This window comes from Centropristis striata, chromosome 4 (genome assembly GCF_030273125.1).
Source record: "Centropristis striata isolate RG_2023a ecotype Rhode Island chromosome 4, C.striata_1.0, whole genome shotgun sequence".
NCBI classification, from domain to species: Eukaryota; Metazoa; Chordata; class Actinopteri; order Perciformes; family Serranidae; genus Centropristis; species Centropristis striata.
In genome coordinates this window covers 35,300,240-35,318,278 of record NC_081520.1, presented here as the reverse complement: position 1 = coordinate 35,318,278, position 18,039 = coordinate 35,300,240, and the positions used below count along the sequence as shown (strand labels likewise).

The following is an 18,039-nucleotide window of genomic DNA, read 5'->3' as shown; positions in this document are numbered from 1 at the left end:
TTGTATTATTGTTCACCTGTTCACTAATGTTCGCCCAGGGACTGGAGATGAAAATTAGTTGTTAGCTATATTTCTGAATAATGCATCAGATTTCAAGTTTTGAAATGTGTTTGTTATGCATTGTGCTGGTAAAATACAAAAAACCCATTAAAGCAGCAAATAATTTAATATACATATTGTTTACGACAATAAGAATATAGATTTAACACTTAATGTGAATGAAAAATAAAAGTTGAATTCAAAAAATCTTTTGTAAATGTTTATATCTGGCACATAACTAGACATATTATAATATTACAGTAATATAATATTGTTTTAAAAAATATTCCAGCCGTTCTGCAAAAAGTTAGAATCAGCCATGCTCGCTTAATACAGCTCTGCCCTGCAAATCTTTTTTATTTATCAAATATTTTGAGAATATACATATTGTATAGACTAATCTCTCTTTTTTTTAATCTATCTACTCTTTTTATGTATTTTGGGGGGATTTTTTCATTAAAGTATGTTATTTAAAAACAAATCATTATCGTTAGGTTCAGTTCTATTTTTTTTTCTTTACGAACCTTCGACTTTCCTCCATGTTGGCTTTGATCTTATCCATGTAGATCTCAGTGTACAGCAGAGCGGTGAAATGTGCAGAGCAGGACTGAGCAGCTTTGGCCACCTCCAGGTAGTTCAGCTCCAGCCAGAAGTTTGAGTCGCACACCGTGGCACAGGACGTCCTGGAAGAAGGACGCAGTGTTTATTTCAGAAGACAAAAGACAGTCTGCCATAACACGAGAAATGCAGAGGGAACATTCACTTGAACCTAAAACATATTTATTTCAGGGTTCGTACACTTTAGCAGTGGTCAAATTCAAGCATTTATCAAGGACTTTCAAGGTCAATTTTCAAGCTTTTCCAGTTTCTTACACCTGTTGGAAATTGCATGTTTTAGATGAGTACTTACATACTAAAAGGGGGAGATTTCACTGAACAATACCAACAGATAGGCTAATCGTTATTGAACATGTGATTATCTATAGTCTATAGATGGATATAGTCAGATTGCAAGAGAAATACAGTAAGCATTTACAAGCACTTTATCCAAAATCCAAGCAGTTTTTGGTAACGCTTTATATTAAGGTCCTTGTAATAACCATTAATTAACAAGTAATAAGCCCCTTGTAAGTCCTTACAAGATGCTTATTAACATTATTGTGTGTTTATAAGCTTTAATAAGTGTTAATAATGGCATTACAAACACCCATGACCCATTATGTCTTTGCCATGCCTTTATTAATCTTATTTTGTTTGCTTATTGATATTAAAATATACTTTATTGCTCATCTATTATAAGTTAACTATAAGTTAACTATGCTGTTTGCAACTACTGGATCTAAAGCGAGAACAATGCCTTATAAAGGACCTTATTATAAAGCGTTACCCACTTTTTTTTTTAAAGATATTTTTTGGCCATTTTCAAGGCTTTATTGATAGTGAGAGACAGAGTGAAGGGGGGAGACAGAGGGGAGGACGTGCCGGAAAGGGCTCCAATCCAATCACTTTTTAAAAAACCTTGAAAATACAACATTTAAATTCAAGCATTTTCAAGGATTTCAAGCACCCGTACGAACCCTGATATTTACAATAACAGTGCAAACCTGTCAGCTTCCAGTGGTCTCTGTTGGTGTCTCAGATAGTCGATAACAGCAAGCATGGTGCGCAGGGAGGTCTTGTCGTATAAGCCCTGGCTGGCAGCGTCTGACTCTGTAAAGAATAATAAATGGTTATAATGAGAAATGGGGAATGTTTTTAAGACTATATTCTTTACAGGGTAGCTAAAATGTATCTGCATACACTGATCATTATGGGCTGTTCTTGGGGGACTGGCATGGAAATGAAGGTGGAGGCAGACTGGGTTCACTACAGGGAAATGTTTACTGGAAGACTATTTGTAGACAGTGAATTAACATATTGGGCATGGATTAATTGTACCTGTCTTGGACTTTTTATGTACTTAATTTTATTTTATTGTTTTATTTATATATTTTTATTTATGTTTTATTATCATAAGATTGTGTATCTTAATCTTGCCCCTTTTCTCCTTTTTTTTTTCCTTTTCTTAATTGGTTGTTAGTGTGGTCTTGTAAAAAAATTGTAAAAACTCAATAAAAGTTGAATCATAAAAAAAAGAAAGAATAATAAATGGTAATCACATAAAAATAAAAATAAAAATAAAAATACAGGTGAATAATCATAATTCTTTGTTCTACTCTTAGACTTACCAGAGTCAGAGTTGAGAGGTGTTGCAGAGCGACTAGAGGCCTGAGCACTTCTGGAACAAAAGCTAAAGAAGTCCTGAATGTGGGAGGAGAGCAGCTCCCTCCACGAGCCGTCAGAGTCGTCCAGGAGGACGGAGTGAATGATGAGGGGCAGCAGCCTCTGACAGCAGTCCACCCGCACCTGGAGACAGACAGAGGAAATGAGGTGCAGTTAGACCTGAATCTCTGGATTTTAACTGGAAGTGGTTGTTGTACAGTTTGGGACAAAAAGTGGACCACAGATAAGATAACATAAGATAAGATACGATAAAATAAGATAGAACTTTATTAATCCCAAAGGAAATCTGCTCCAAAACAATTACAAAAACAATCACAATATCGGATCATATAAGAAAATCAATGAGCAAAATAGATAGCAATAACAATATAAAATATACAGGTGCATCTCAATACATTAGAATATGATGGAAAAGTCCATTTCCAGTAGTTCAAGTCACACAGCCCCAACCAAGTATTGAGTCATAGAGATGAACATACTTTTCAGAGGCCAACATTTCCATATTAAACATACTTTTTAAAATTGGTCTTTTTTAATATTATTTGTTTTTTGAGTCACTGAATTTTAGGTCTTCATTAAATGTAAGCCATAATTAATATAATTAGAAGATATTAAATAAATTAAGACATGAAATGTTTCATTCTGTGTGTAATGGACCCATATTATGTGTTATTTCCACTTTTTGAAAACATGGGTTAACCCTAACCCTAACCCTAACTGACATAAATAAACTTTTCTATGATATTTTAATTTAGTGAGATGCACCTCTAAATATAACAATATAAAACTAAAAAATAAAGTGTCTAAAGAGTAAAGTGAATGAAGTGCAGACGACATAGGAGGATGTAATATATAGATAGATTGCACATGATAATGAACATAACATAGTCCAAGGTGTTGAAAATTGTATTGCACGTGATGTTAATATTAGTCAGTCTGTAATGTTAGCTTTCCTCCCTGCATAAAGGGGAGGAGTCATACAAATGCTACAAACTGCTCAAAAGCGCTGATAAAAACTAAACACAATCCAAGCTGTGGATACTTTAAGCACTGTGTATTTGCAGGGAGTCCAGTTATGAATGCTAAGATAACTTATGTGTGCTCACCAGACACAGCGGTCGTGACAGCAGCAGAGCTTCACTCCTGACTCCTCCGCTGTCAAGCAGGGCGCTGCACAGAGCCTTCAGCCAGGCCTTGTGGCCGCCCGCCTGGGGAATCCAAAACTCCTGACTCTGCAGCTTCTCCCGGGCCCCGAAACTCTCCTCAGCACTCACAGCTGCCACCTAATCAGTTAAACATGCCACATCAGTAGCCATTTTTAAAAACACATTAAAAACCTATCTTTTTTCAACCGCATTCGGTTGAACAGTGTGCGTGCATGTGTGGTTGTGGGAGTGGGTGCGTATGTGTGAGTAACTAAGTGTATATGTGGTGAATATGGCATAGCTTGTCTACCTGCACTCTTCAATTAATTTGTAATTGATTTTTTTTTTTTTTAATTGTTTGTTTGTTTTTCTGTGTTCTGTTTTGTTTTTTAACTGTAATTATGTATATATATTGTGAAGCACATTGAGTCTGCCTTGTGCATGAAATGCGCTCTATAAATAAAGTTGAATTGAATTGAATTGAATCAGAGACATTGGTAGTAGTAAACAGGCGAACACAGATGTTACATACATGAAAATACTTGTATCAAGTGTGCTTGGAGCCACATCGGCCCTTTCATGGATCAGTTTGACACTCCTGACGTGTGTTTTTGATAAAAATGTCACTATTTTTACCCGAGGTGGGGGGAAAAAAAATCGATACAGCATAGTATTGCATTATTTTGCGTGGCAATATTATATCGATTCATGGCTGCCAAGTATCGATATTTAGCGTTCTGGCAGCCTGTCAGTATTTTCACCGTTTTCGCACTTTTAGGAATATACTGGAAATACTGGAGATGGCACTAGATGATCTTAGGAATCTATAGGCACCCTGTGTCAGGAAATCGTGTCGGGAAGTTGTCAAAATAACGCCGCAAAGTTAGGCTTTTTTATGTTTCATTCAAAAAAATTCAGAGCAGTGAAGCTTAAAGTTGAGGAAAGTTTGAGAAAATGCTGCAGTTGTTGTCGTCCATACAGGTTTGATATCAGTTCAGTTCAGTTTGACTGAATAGTTTGTTGGTCAGTCTGTGGGTTTGACTCATTGTGGAGAAATAAAAAAGAAGTGAGATGAATAGACTAAGATTTTTTTCTTATTTGACAAAACATTTCTTGATTGAATTTAATTTTGTGGACACAAAATGCAGTTAAACCGCAATATATTATATGGGTATACTCCCCATATTACGATATAATATATTGCAAAATGCTTAAAATCACAATAATATCGTATCGTGACTCAAGTATATAAAATCTTACCGTGGGGCCTCTGAGGATTTCCACCTCTAATTTTTTATTTAGTTTTGGGTAATTTTACAGACATGATGGGTAAAAGGACTGTCGGAAATTCCAAAAATCTGACAAATAATTCCTGTCTTTCTGCCTTTCAAACCCCCCTGGTGCGTTGTGTGGTTCAGAGAGTTAATTGGTATCTACACATACTGTAAACACAACACAACAACATCAACCCACCTTCTTCTTGGCCTTTCTAAAGGGGTTGAGGTAGGCCAGCATGGGGTCCCTGTTGTCTTTGTGCTGCTCCCAGAAGTCGCCTCCAGACTGAGTGGCGAGGATGCTCTTCACACACTGAGCGGCTGCCTGCCTCACCTCAATACTGGCACACGATCAAAGCACAGAACAAAGCAAAAATAAACACAAAAAACTCTCCAGTCTGTAGTCATGCACTGCAAAGGCCAACTGACAAAAAATAATTAATAATTAACTAGAATTAAGCAAATACATGCTGGAAACAAGTGCAATTATCTGCCAGTGCAGTAAGTAAATTTTTCTTTGTAAGAATTCTTTAAATTAGTAAAAAGTATCTAGGCGCTGGAAAAACCATCAAAGTCTTGAAATAAATCCAAATATACTTATTTTGAGAAATTGTGGCTTGAACAGCTCAACTGTAGTAACATTAAAATAAGCCAGCAATACTTGAAACAAGCACGTTTTAGTGGTTAGAAAATGCTAAATCTCTCAATTGGAGCCAGTATTTTAGGTAACAACTCACCATATTCAACAGCTGAGTAGCTTGACAAGCATGAAAAAGCTAACAATGTCAATCCTAAAAAGAAGTCTTTTTTATTTGTTCAGGCTTTTGATTAATTGTTTCGGGACTGCTATGGTTGTTTAAATTGCTGTTGTTTTGGTCTTTTAAAACTTGTATGTACATTTTTATGTTATGTGTATGATTCTTATGTGAAGCACTTTGTGACTTCTGTCTGTGAAAGATGCTATATAAATAAAGTTTACTTACTTACTTACAAAACAAGGAGATAATTACATAAGCACATAATAATACTACTAATAATTAAATAAGCACATAAAGCTATGGTCAGTAGGAAATTATACTCATAATTAAGATACTATTGCTAGAGATAAGAAGAAAATACTTGCTAAAGCTTAATGTTTTTGCAGTGTGTACCACAAATGTTTGATGGCTGTGATCTAGGACTGAGCGTACCGCTGTTGAGTGAGTGCGTCGTTCATGCAGTTGAGGATGATGTAAAGACAGCGTGACTCAGTGGAGCTGAAAAGAGACACGGCCTTCTCATGGAGCGGCTCTCTGCCATGAAGCAGGGCGATGGTGGAGAAATCCACAGGACCCAGTTCTCCCAAACAGCTTCCTGCTGCCTCTGCAGGAACAGAACTGTGTTTATGAAGCTTTCAAAACCTAATAATGATTCTCTTGTGTGCAGACGTGGCTGAAAAAACGCCGCTTTTTATTGGATTTCATACCAAGAATGTCGGCTCCTCCGGGGTGGTTGGCTGCTAGCTTACAGAGCTGCAGCAGACTGAGAACCAGCTTCACCAGCACGCTGTCAGTGGGTTCAGCTACAAGAAGAGACAAACAGAGAGAACGAGCTAGTGAGACATTTAAGGGCGCTTTCACACCTATCTCGTTTGGTCCGGACTGTAGGACTTTTCAGTTTGATCCGAACCTAAATTCCAGGTGTGAAAGGTGCCGCGGACCTTTTGCAGTGTGAAAACAACTTTTTCGTTTTTTTTTTCGTATCAATGTGAGCTGTTTTCTCCTCCTCTCCTGTTGACGGCAATACAGTTTTGGCATGATGAGGAGGCTCATCTTGCGAATACCAAGCACTCTCACGTATTGCTCATTAAACTGGTGCTGCTGGTAGCAAAAGACCAGCAAAAGTATTTGTTGCGGCGATCTGCCTGGAGTCGCAGCTGCGTGTGTGTGACAGCGGCCGTGCTGCTGCATGCGCGGGACGGCGTGTGCGTTGCTCCGCGGCGCCTCAGCAGGTGAGCACAATCACTAATCAGCAGCAAGGTAACACAAGACCAAGGACAAACATTTAATTGTGTGCACAACGGAGCTGAGGACAGCAGCAGAAACCTTCACTGCCACAAGACTGAAATAACGCATGGGAAAAGGACTCAAACGGAGTAAAAGGTGTCTCGCTGGATACATTTTGTGTAGGAAGTAACACTGAGGTCTGATGCCGGCCGGCCTTTTGTTTTCTTTGTTACCTTTGTCAATTTTGTCAATTCTGTATTTTATTGCACTTTCTTGCACTTTTATGTGAAGCACTTTGGTGCGGCTCAGCCGTCTGTAAATGCGCTATATAAATAAATCTGACTTGACTTGACTAACGCAGCGTAACAAAAACAAATTGAGCCGCGGAAGTACACAGGGAGATGACGTGTCCAGTAGAATTGTCTTGTAAAGTCTGTTATTCCTTTTGCAGGACCAAATGTATACAAGACTTTCAGGTGTGAAAATGCCCTAAGATGCAGAAACTATTTTTAATGCATCATCTGGCATCATACCGTGGCACTCTTTGAGCAGCTCTCTGATCTGTCCCTTGTTGTCATGGAGCTGTCTGGTCAAATCCTTCAGCCCCTCCAGTCTGGTCAGAGGTAAGGAGTCACAGGACATCACAGACAGGAAGTGGGCGATCTCCTGATAAAGGGAAACATTAAGGATGCAGGTCAGCAATGAAAATTAAGGATTGTTTATTTTCATTCAGAACAATGACATTTCCATCCCTTGATTCAGAATATATTACACTAGCACATGAATATTAGTTCACCTGTCTCAGTGTGAAGGTCCCGGTGTTATATTTGAGCTTGTGCTGCACAGACCGCAGCTCTCTGAATTGAGGGAGGTCAGGAAACGGCTCCAACCTGCTGATTGCCCCTTTTAACTTCTGCTGATTTTCTATTACAAGAAACTGCAACAGACTGAGCACCTAGAGGACCAGAGAGGAACAACAATGAAAGTGTGCGGCTGGCAAATGCTAAAAGGAGGCAGAACACACGTCTTTGGAGGAAGATGATGAATAAGAAAAAACACGACGAGAGGTTAATCATTGTGGAAACATTTTCTAAATGATTTATTAAATTGGTGGCAACCCTCGTGTCTGGATGCAAAACCATTTTAAAGTGAATGTTTTGCACTTCTCTGTGGATTTAAAAACTTTCTAAACGTAAATTTATTTAGAAAAATGTTTGTTTGAAAACCCACTTGTGAAGGAAGTAGGAGCTCTTGTTTACTGTGTAACCTGCCTGTAAAATTGCATAATGCAAATTTCTTTTTTTGTCACTTGTATTTTATTAAAGTTTTCAAGTCAACACAGTGAGTTAAAAATACAAAAACCTTATAAACTTGGATATTTATGATTAATCCACTTTTCCCATTTTCTCTCAGAACCTGCCATGTACACCTTCCTGAATGTGTCATTTATTGCATTTGTCTGCATTTTCCATAAATTACTGAATTTATATAGCCTGGCTAACACCAGACTAATCACAAATGAGATTAGTCTGGAAACCAGTCATTCATTTTTCCGTAGAGGAAGTGTGGTTTATAATCCTCCGGAGCCGTTTATTGGGCGCTTAGAATGTCTATCAAAAGCGTCTGTAGGTAGCTCTTAGCCAATCAGATCAGTTATACCAGATGACGTAGTAGAGCTACAGAAATTGAAGTTTGTTGTGTGTGTGTCTGTGAGAGAGTGTTGCTTGCTGCTTTGCTTCTCCAGTTCTTGCTTTCTGCAAGATTATTTATTTTTACGCCTTATTTCCCCCTCATGTTATTCAGCCTCACACATCCACTGATTTTATGGTCAATAGACGAGCTGCTGCGGGTCTCTGGGCGGCTCCGCTGTCCCCCGGCTCGTAGCCAGATCACCGGCGTTACAGCAGCAAGCGGTAGCGGGGCTAGTTGGTAGATTAGGCTTTTGCCAAATCCTGTCAGAAGCAAGGCTAAAACATCCTTTCTCGCGGTGTAACATGAGTGTAAAGTCAAACGTTGTTATTCTTTTAAAATAAACTTTGGCTCTTAACTATTTAAAACGCCGTCTACAGCTAAAGAGAGTTTCGCGTCCCCCCGCTCTGTGATTGGATCCCTAAAACAGGGCTAAGAAACCTCCGTAGTTTCCAGACTGCCTGGAGGTTCGAAATGAAATTCGAGCGCGCAAGGCAGTATTATACTGAATCTGCAAACTTTCAAAACTCCTGAAAACTGAACTGACTCTGTGTCTCTTACCTGTTGTGAGATGAGGGGCCGGCTGGTCACCTGAGCTGTGAGCGTCCCAACAATGACCTGCAGGTGGCAGTCCAGAGCATCGTCACAGAACTGCAGAGCTGCCCGACACACAGAGGTCAGCAGGTCGCAGCACAGAGAGAGGCTCCGGTTAGAAACCTCATCACACTGAACCGGTCTAAGGATGAGAGAAACACAATGTGGTTCAACTTTGTGATTTTTTTTTGCCTACATGGCATGTGTGTGACCTTTGAGTATTTGTGTGGACGCACCTGCTGTTGATATGGTGAATGATTGTGTAGATGATGTCTCTGAGGACGAAAGCCCAGGCTCCTCCCAGGCCGTCCTTCACCTCTCTGAGCAGCAGGTTAACAAACAGGTGATACATGAGGAGGATACGATGACGCTCGTAGCTGTTGGTCGTCTCTGCTGCTCTTTCACACACCGCCAGCAGAATCCTCTGGATAGAAATCTACAGCACAAAGGAGGGACGACAATGTTATATAGAACACTGAAAACACAAACACTTTAACAGGTTATAAGGAAATAGTACATATCAATGAAAAGATAAGTAGTTCTTACTGGAGTTTTTGACAGAATGGTGACCAAAGACTTGTGGGTTGCACTGTGACACTTGCTGAGGTAGTCCAGTGTAGCTTTAATGACGTAAGAGCTAAAGTATGGTGGGTTCGGTGCAGGGTCCAGTTCCCTAGGGGGCATAAAAGAAAAACGTCTCAAGTTAGCTGCACCTTTCTTTTGTATTTTTTTTTTTTTGCTTTGTTATTGTTTGTCTGGTTGGTGTCTGTGATATGTTTCTCAGGTTGATTTTGGTTTGTCTTTGTTTTTTTTTTATTGGGATTGTTGTTTATCTGTAAAACAGAGAATATAATTGTTTCATATGATACGTGAAAAATCACAGTGTTTAAAAAATAAAAACTTTTTTTTTTAAAGTCTCAAAACACACAATTTTTCTGACTTTTTTCTCATAAATCTGCTACTTTTTTCTCTCTCGTAGATTTGCCACTTTTAAATCTTGTAAATCTGCAACTTTTTCTCATAGATTTGCCACTTTTACTCTCATTGTTTTTTTCAAAATATTACCCCCCTTCCCTGGGCCGTATTTTTCTTTTTCATACTTGGCCCTAATATGCTGTCGTACTTAACTAATGAACAAATAAATAAAAAATAAAATAGACATGGTCGGTTTTCACTACCATTACCCTATAAAGCGTTTCAGGTCTCCATTGTTCCCTTCAGCTCCACTTTCTTCATACAGAGTCATCAGCAGTTCAACCACTATGTCCGCCAGGTTACTGTGGATCAGGTTGTCAATTTCCTGCAGACAGATTTCACAGACATGGGGACAGACGTGAAGTGCAGTCAGGTCAATTTGCCATTCCATTATTGGATCTTTACTAGGGCTGGGGAACTAATCAAATGTATTTTCAAATGTATAGCTTTTTGTTCAGTTTCTTTGTTCGGCAACACATTCTGAAAATGAAAGAGACCGGCGCAAATGTTACATGACAGTACATTATAGAAACATCACAAAAGTCTCTGTCCTCTTGCACGTCAGACATTCCTTATAAGGACATTTGCAAAATCAGTTTACTGTATGCTAGATGTGGGGGAAAAATTGATACAGCATAGTATCGCGATATTTTGCGTGGCAATATCATATCGCTTCAAGTATCAATATTTAGCATTTTGACGGCTGTTTTTTGGAGGCCATAGCGGGCTCACTTTTAGGAATATACTGTAGATACTTGTATCATATGAAACTGGAAGATCTAAGGAATCTATAGGCACCATGTCAGGATAATGGATCAGGAAGTTGTTGAAATATGCTATAAAGTTCGGCTTTTTTATGTTTCATTCACAAAATTCAGAGCAGAGAAGCTTAAAATTGAGGAAAGTTTGAGAAAATTCTGCAGTTGTTGTCGTCCATACATGTTTTATATCAGTTCAGTTCAGTTTGACTGAATACTTTGTTGGTCAGTCTGTGGGTTTGAATCTCATTGTGAAGAAATACAAAGACTGATGTGAGATGAATGGACAGAGAATTTTCTCTTATTTGACAAAACAATTGTTGATTGAATTTAATTTTGTCGACACAAAATGCAGTGAAACAGTTAAATCACAATATATTGTATCGCAATACTCACCATATTGCAAAATGCTTAAAATCGCAATAATATCGTATCGTGACTCAAGTATCGTGATAAAATCGTATCGTGGGGCCTCTGATGATTCACATCTCTATTGTATTGCACACACTTGGTCCTAAAAGTTAAATGTATTTACATTTTGCTGTTTATTTCCACTCCAGATGTTATTAAATGATAACAGCTGTATTAAATAAAAAGACTACTGGTGTTGGACAGCTGTGTTTACCTGTTTTCCCAGACAGTTGGCGTCTTTGAGCAGGTTGTACACTCTGTAGGCCTTCTCTCTCTGCTGTGCGACCTGTGAGTCCTGGCCAGAACAGACAAAGTATGGCAGGATGTTGACCATGATCTTGGGGAAACAGTTGGCCAACAACTCTTTCCAGTCCTTCTCGAGACACCTGCCGATCGACTTGACCTGCTCAAAGTCGTCCAGGATGACCAGGTGGGGGATCAGCACCTGGTAGGAAGAGCTTCAAAAGGGACACGAGACAGCAGGGATGTTGGCTGTTAATATCATCAATTATTCCTTCATTGTTTTTCTCAATTTAACCCCCCCGTTATGTTTGTTTCTCAGGAACAGCAATAATGTTTATGTGTCAATGTGACCTGGGGCATGTTAAATTATCCAAAAAGTGTCAGAAACCAAAAAATCCCAATAAGCATTGTTGATTTTTCCTCATTAACTCCATTACTAACCATCTCATTCAGTATTTAGTGTAATGGTGTTCTTTCCCTCTCATAGATCATGGTTCAATGAGGATAATTCACTTGTTTTTCATTTTAAAAAATGCATGTTAAAACTTTTTTTTATGAACATTGGAAAGATCTACATATAAAATACAGTAGTTTTACATTTACATTTTAAATTTTGATAAATAAACACAACACACTTCTTCTGTTCAGGGTAAAATTGACCTGCTGACTTAAAATCAAGACAAATGAGTAAATATTTGAAATGTATCGAAAGTAAAGCACTGTTTGGACCAGAAATGAACAAAACAACAAAATAAGAGATTAGCAATATGAGCATGGTGTGTGTGTGTGTGTGTGTGTGTGTGAGTCTCCACAGCACACAAACAGTGTCTATGTATTATGGAATATAAACATGCACGGGGGTGTTGCAAATAAGTGAAATTACAAAGTTCATTTTATATGTTGATTACACTTATTAAGCCAAGCAGAAGAAGTTTCATCCCTAAAAAATACTTTTAACTATTTTTATTTTATTTTTAAACTTTGAAATGGGTCAATTTGACCTGCAACATAACAGGAGGGTTAAGATGAGTTCCTACTGCTGAAAAACATGAAATGGAGCTGTGACAAAAAATGAAAAATAAGAAAAGATTATTTCCTCACTTATAGAAATCTTTGACTGTGTCGTGGTCGAGGAGGGTGTAAGGGAAAGATCCAAGAGTGTAGCGATCGTCAGACTGTCTCTGTGCGAGCCACTCAGCCACCAGGTAGTACAGGTGAGAAGTAACAAATGTTTTCACGCTCCTGTAGCCCAGCGCTCTGGACACACTGCACAACATCTGGGACAAAAAGAAAGACATAAACAGTTAGGGCTGCTCAATTATGGCAAAAAAAATATTGTACAGACACTATTTTGATTGATTGACTGATTGATTGATTGATTGATTTCGAACATGCAAGCAAGTAAAAAAACAACAAAAAAACAAGTTTAAATATTAATAGATGAATAAATAAAAAACAAAACAAAAAAAGCAAAAAAAAATTGAGAAAACAGACACTTTCTGCAAGCTCGAAAGGGAGTAAGAAGAAGTAAAAAAATGTATCGAGTCCTACCCCTTAACAGGTCTCTATATCTATATACATATACATATATATATATATATATATATATATATATATATATATATATATATATATATATATGAATAATCAATATATTCACATACAAATATTATAAACAATTATATATATATATACACATACTATAAACAATTTATATTACATTGTAAATACATATACATGTATATTGTATATTTTCATTCATTCACCGTCTAAATTCTACTCTTATTACATTTCCAGAAAGCAAAGAGCTCTGAAGTAGATTGGGAGCCAGAGCCTTCAGTTATCAAGCTCCTCTCCTGTGGAATCATCTCCCTGTCTCAGTACGGGAGGCAGACACCCTCTCTTTATTTAACAGTATTCTTAAAACTTTCCTCTTTGACAAAGCCTATAGTTAGGGCTGGTTGAGGCCTGCCTTGGACCAGCCCCTAGTTATGCCGCTATTTACATTTACATTTAGTCATTTAGCAGACGCTTTTATCCAAACGACTTACAGGAAGAATAAAAACAAACAATCAAGGTATAGTTCAATAAGAGCTATTAGTGCATCAATAAGTGCTAGTGACAATTCTTTAATACTTTATTGCAAGGCTTCTTACTTTCACAAACATAATCAGTCATTTCGTTTTCTTTACAATATTGTACCTTATCCCCTTTTTTTCAAGGTATATATTCACTAAGTAAATAACAATCTTTTTTTAATCTTTTTTTTTTTAGTTTATTCCTTTTCTTGGAGATCCTTATTTGGGGAATACCAGTTTGCCTTATATATATATGTTTGTCTGTTTACCCTATGTTTTTGTTATTTACTTAGTGACAATTCTTTGAGGAGTAGAATTATCGTGGTGCTAGGAGACAAGATGGTCTCTGAAGAGCTGGGTCTTCAGAGAGCTATGTGTCGGGGGGACACGATACACGGGGCCCCTCTTTTCTTCTGTCTCTGATGTCCCAATAATACATGTTTCCCCAGAGTACTCGCACTTTTTTTTGCTCTCTCTTTTACAGGGTGTGGAGCTGTGGTCCTGCTCGGCATCACTCCTGCTGGTCTCACTGCCGTGGATCTGGTTCGGCCCCAGATGGGAATGCTCCTCTCCTGGTCCACTCTACACTCACCATCACTACTGGCCAATGGTGGTGCTTCATCACCTGCTGCTGTCTCCTCCCAGAGCTCCTGCTCCTCTCTGTCTCTCTCCCCCTCTCAACCATATATATATATAGATAGATAGATATATAGATATATAGACAACCTCTATCTACTCTAAAATCAAATGCCTTAAAGAGAACAGTTATTTATCGTGCTATCAGTTATTGGAATAATTGCCCACTGAATATACATGAACAGAATAGTAAAGTATCTATTAATTATTACTTGAGAATGCACTATTTAAATTTGTGAGTAGTGAATTAACATATTTACTGTATGAAAGAGAGAATTAATGTAATAGATATGAATGTAATAACTTATTCGGAATGATTTCTGATGACGTGTATAATAATGTCTACAATGTTTAATTGTTAAGTGATTTTTGTTTTGTCTTGTGGACCCCAGGAAGACTAGCTGGTCCCACTTTTGGTGACAGCTAATGGGGATCTTTTTAACAATAAACAATAAACAATCTACTCTATTCTACTCTGTTGACCTGCCCTGTACAACGAAATCTATTGCACGTCTGTCCATCCTGGGAGATGGATCCTCCTCTGTCTCTCCCTGAGGTTTCTTCTTCTATTTCCTCTGTTAACAGGGTTTTTGAGGAGTTTTTCCCTGGCCGCTGTGAGGGTCTTAGGACAGAGGGTGTCGTACCATGTACAGTCTGTGAAGCCCTTTGAGGAAAATCTGTGATTTGTGATTAGGGGCTATATAAATAAAATTGATTTGACTTGAAACGGTTACCTTTTTGATGAGCTGTTCCTCTATATTGTTCTCCTTGTAGGACTGGAAGAGGGCAAACAGAGACTGTTTTTCACAGACTGGGCTACAACACAGCACAACACACAGACTCTTCAGCAGGGTGGACTTGCGGTTAAACGACTCGTCCTGTTGGTCCTCTGAAGAGCTGCTTCTCTGTGTAAGATCACACACACAAGAACTATTAGTAAAGTCAAACCGAGGCAGAAAAATACACACATAATAAACTACTCCTAAACTTACTGGGAGCTTCATTCCTTCCTGGGCCTTCAGATAAATTTCCTCAAAAGCCGCCTGCTGGTGTTTGAGCGGCAGCATCTTCCTTTTATCTGGATGTTCTGGTCTCATATCCAGAAACAACCTGGAGATGCAACAGACAATTAGATCGATGATTTACCAAGTTTAGATGTCATGTGATGTCTATTGAATAATGTACAGTACCAGTCCAAAGTTTGGACACACCTTCTCATTCAATGTTTTTTCTTTATTTTTATTATTTTCAACATTGCAGATTAATACTGAAGACATCAAAACTATGAAAGAACACATACGGAATTATGTAGTTTTGTGTAAGTGTAAAACAAACCAGAATATGTTTTATATTTTAGATTCTTCAGAGTAGCCACCTTTTGTTTTGATGACAGCTTTGCACACTTCTGTTATTCTCTCAGTCAGATTCATGAGCTGCTCACCTGGATGGTTTTCAGTTAACAGGTGTGCCTTGTAAAGAGTTAATTCGTGGAATTTCTTGCCTTCTTAGGCCCCGTTTACACGAAGGGAAAACGCATATATTTCCATGTGATTGGCCTCTCATTTACACGAAAACCCCGTTTTTATCACAGAAAACGATTATTTTTAAAAAACTCCGGGCAAAGTGGAGAATTTGGAAAAGTCCGGTTATGTGTTGTCGTGTCAACTGGGAGAAACAAACGGGGTTTTAGGTTCTCAACTTCGCTGTCTGTCCACACGAACAATCCTAGCGCCAAATTAGTTGTTTTGAAAGGAACAGGAAGTCGCTTGTGTTATTCATTGTTGTTGATTCAGGGGATTCTGATTGGCTTGCATGGCTTTAGCCTTCTCCCTACACTGCCGCCCATATAATAGGTTTGGCATAGTTATAATGGCGCTCGATGGCGTATTTATGCGGGTTGATGTAAATGACAACTTTTTTGAAAACGATGTTGTGTGCACAATGTTATTTTTGAAAACGGAGGGCGGGAAATATTCATTTCTCTAAATACCCTGCTATGTATAAACGTGGCTTTAATGTGTTTGAGACCATCAGAGCAAAAGGTGGCTACTCTGAAGAATCTAAAATGTAAAACATATTCTGGTTTGTTTAACACTTTTTTGCTTACTACATTATTCCATATGTGTTCCATCATAGTTTTGATGTCTTTAATTTCAATCTACAATGTAAAAGATTTAATAAAAATAAAGAAAACACATTGAATGAGAAGGTGTCCAAACTTTTCACTGGTACTGTACGTCCTATAAAATGTATCCGACTTTGTTATCAGTGAAGCGTACCTCTCCACTGACGTGGCCACCAGCATGCGGACTTGGTGGTGAGCATCTGCGAGGTGAGATGGAAGTATAACAGACACGGGGCGATCTTCTTCGCTGTCAGACCCTCTGATACTTAAGACTGCCCATTTACAACACGGGTCAGCCTGTCAGAGTGAAAGAAAAAAAAACAGAGAAAGAGGATATACAGAAAACACGAGAAGAGGATGAAACTTTGTTACACTGAAATGACTGGAGATTAATAAAAAAGTGTTGTTCTTCACAACTATTTTGTCACAAATATCAGGCAAACCTTATTTATATAGCAAACAAATCAAATGCACTTTAAAGTGCTTTACAAGCTAATGAAAAAACAGATGTTAAAACTAGTAAAATGTGAAAAAAATAAATTGCATGACCAACAGTAAAAGTTGATTCAAAAAAAGTAAAATAAATCATAATGATAATAAAAGAATAAATGATAAAAACAGTTCATAAGTGCCAGACTTAATAGATGAGTTTTGGTTATCTTTAAAAATGTCATCATTTTTAAGCTGATCTCAGATCCTCTGGAAGGCTGTTCCAACATAAACATAAAATATTGAAATCATTTTCATGACTACTGCTCATCAATTGAAAAAAAAAAACAGTTTTCTTCCGAGTCAAACAAAATGATCCCTCAAAGTTCAATGAACTATTACAACATGTCTGGCTTATGTCATTTATTTAGACCAAGATATAACAGATATAAAAGCTTTATTTCCTATGATAACTTATTAAATATTATGTTAATATTAAACCTGTATGACAGCTCACCTCCAGCAAAGCAACCAGACATCTCACTAAAGCAGCTCGTACAGCAGCGATGCATTTCCCTGTTTGGCTCAGGTAGCTGAAACACAACATGATGTGATCACAACAGAATTCATGTTTTCCATGTCTAAAAACAGTAGCCATCCCTCCAAATTAAATTTAAAATAACTTGTAGGAACCCTTTTTATCATATGTCAGTTTGAATATTTCCACCATTCTCACCAGAGGGTTTATATCATAGCTCAGAATGCTCTGCCTCAATTGGGACACTCTGCTTTACCATTTATTTACTTTATTTGTTTTGAATTTATTCTTACTTGTATAGGATGTGACCCCTGAATTTTCTGCCTGTATGTATGGATTTGGATTTGAATATGTATGTAAGCCAAATGTTTGCTTGTTTGTTTGGTGTTCTTGTCCTACCTGTGGAAAACGTATAAACATCTATATAAGGCCCCGTTTACACGAGGACGCTTGCGGGTAAAAACGACAAAATATTTTATCGGAAGTGCCTTTCGTTTAGACGGTGACGGCGTATTTGGGGCTTAAAAACGCAAAAATCTGAAACCACCCTTCAAAGTGGAAAAGTTAAATCCGCTCCGCCGTAGCGTGTCCGTCTACACTGACAAGACGCAAAACTCTGCTCTGATCTGCTCACGTTGCATACGCATTTACGTCACATACATGCTCCAGTACAGGAAAATAAACAAACATGTGGGATTATTTCCATGCGTCGGACCTTCAAGCTGCTCTGGCAGCTCTAATAAACTTACAGGAGTCTTTCCACCAAATGTACAGGATATGTACAGATAGTATTAGTGAACAGAGAAGTGAACTTTATAGAAGGAGTAGCTGATGAAA

The 18,039-nt window shown here is 38.0% G+C and overlaps 1 protein-coding gene across 1 annotated transcript in view; it reads right to left on the bottom strand.

Moving 5' to 3' along the window:
* Positions 1-18,039, bottom strand: part of atm (ATM serine/threonine kinase) — a 47,797-nt gene that overhangs the window by 17,289 nt on the left and 12,469 nt on the right. Inside the window, exons 21-39 of the mRNA XM_059330771.1 lie at positions 17,182-17,257; positions 16,390-16,532; positions 15,103-15,220; positions 14,845-15,015; positions 12,498-12,673; positions 11,368-11,611; positions 10,194-10,309; positions 9,556-9,682; positions 9,246-9,445; positions 8,977-9,151; positions 7,523-7,681; positions 7,260-7,392; positions 6,207-6,302; positions 5,932-6,103; positions 4,941-5,082; positions 3,429-3,605; positions 2,268-2,445; positions 1,644-1,749; positions 564-722 (exon numbers count right to left, since the gene is read on the bottom strand). Coding sequence (XP_059186754.1) covers positions 564-722; positions 1,644-1,749; positions 2,268-2,445; positions 3,429-3,605; positions 4,941-5,082; positions 5,932-6,103; positions 6,207-6,302; positions 7,260-7,392; positions 7,523-7,681; positions 8,977-9,151; positions 9,246-9,445; positions 9,556-9,682; positions 10,194-10,309; positions 11,368-11,611; positions 12,498-12,673; positions 14,845-15,015; positions 15,103-15,220; positions 16,390-16,532; positions 17,182-17,257 — 2,868 coding nt within the window. The remainder of the gene's footprint in view (positions 1-563; positions 723-1,643; positions 1,750-2,267; positions 2,446-3,428; positions 3,606-4,940; positions 5,083-5,931; positions 6,104-6,206; positions 6,303-7,259; positions 7,393-7,522; positions 7,682-8,976; positions 9,152-9,245; positions 9,446-9,555; positions 9,683-10,193; positions 10,310-11,367; positions 11,612-12,497; positions 12,674-14,844; positions 15,016-15,102; positions 15,221-16,389; positions 16,533-17,181; positions 17,258-18,039) is intronic.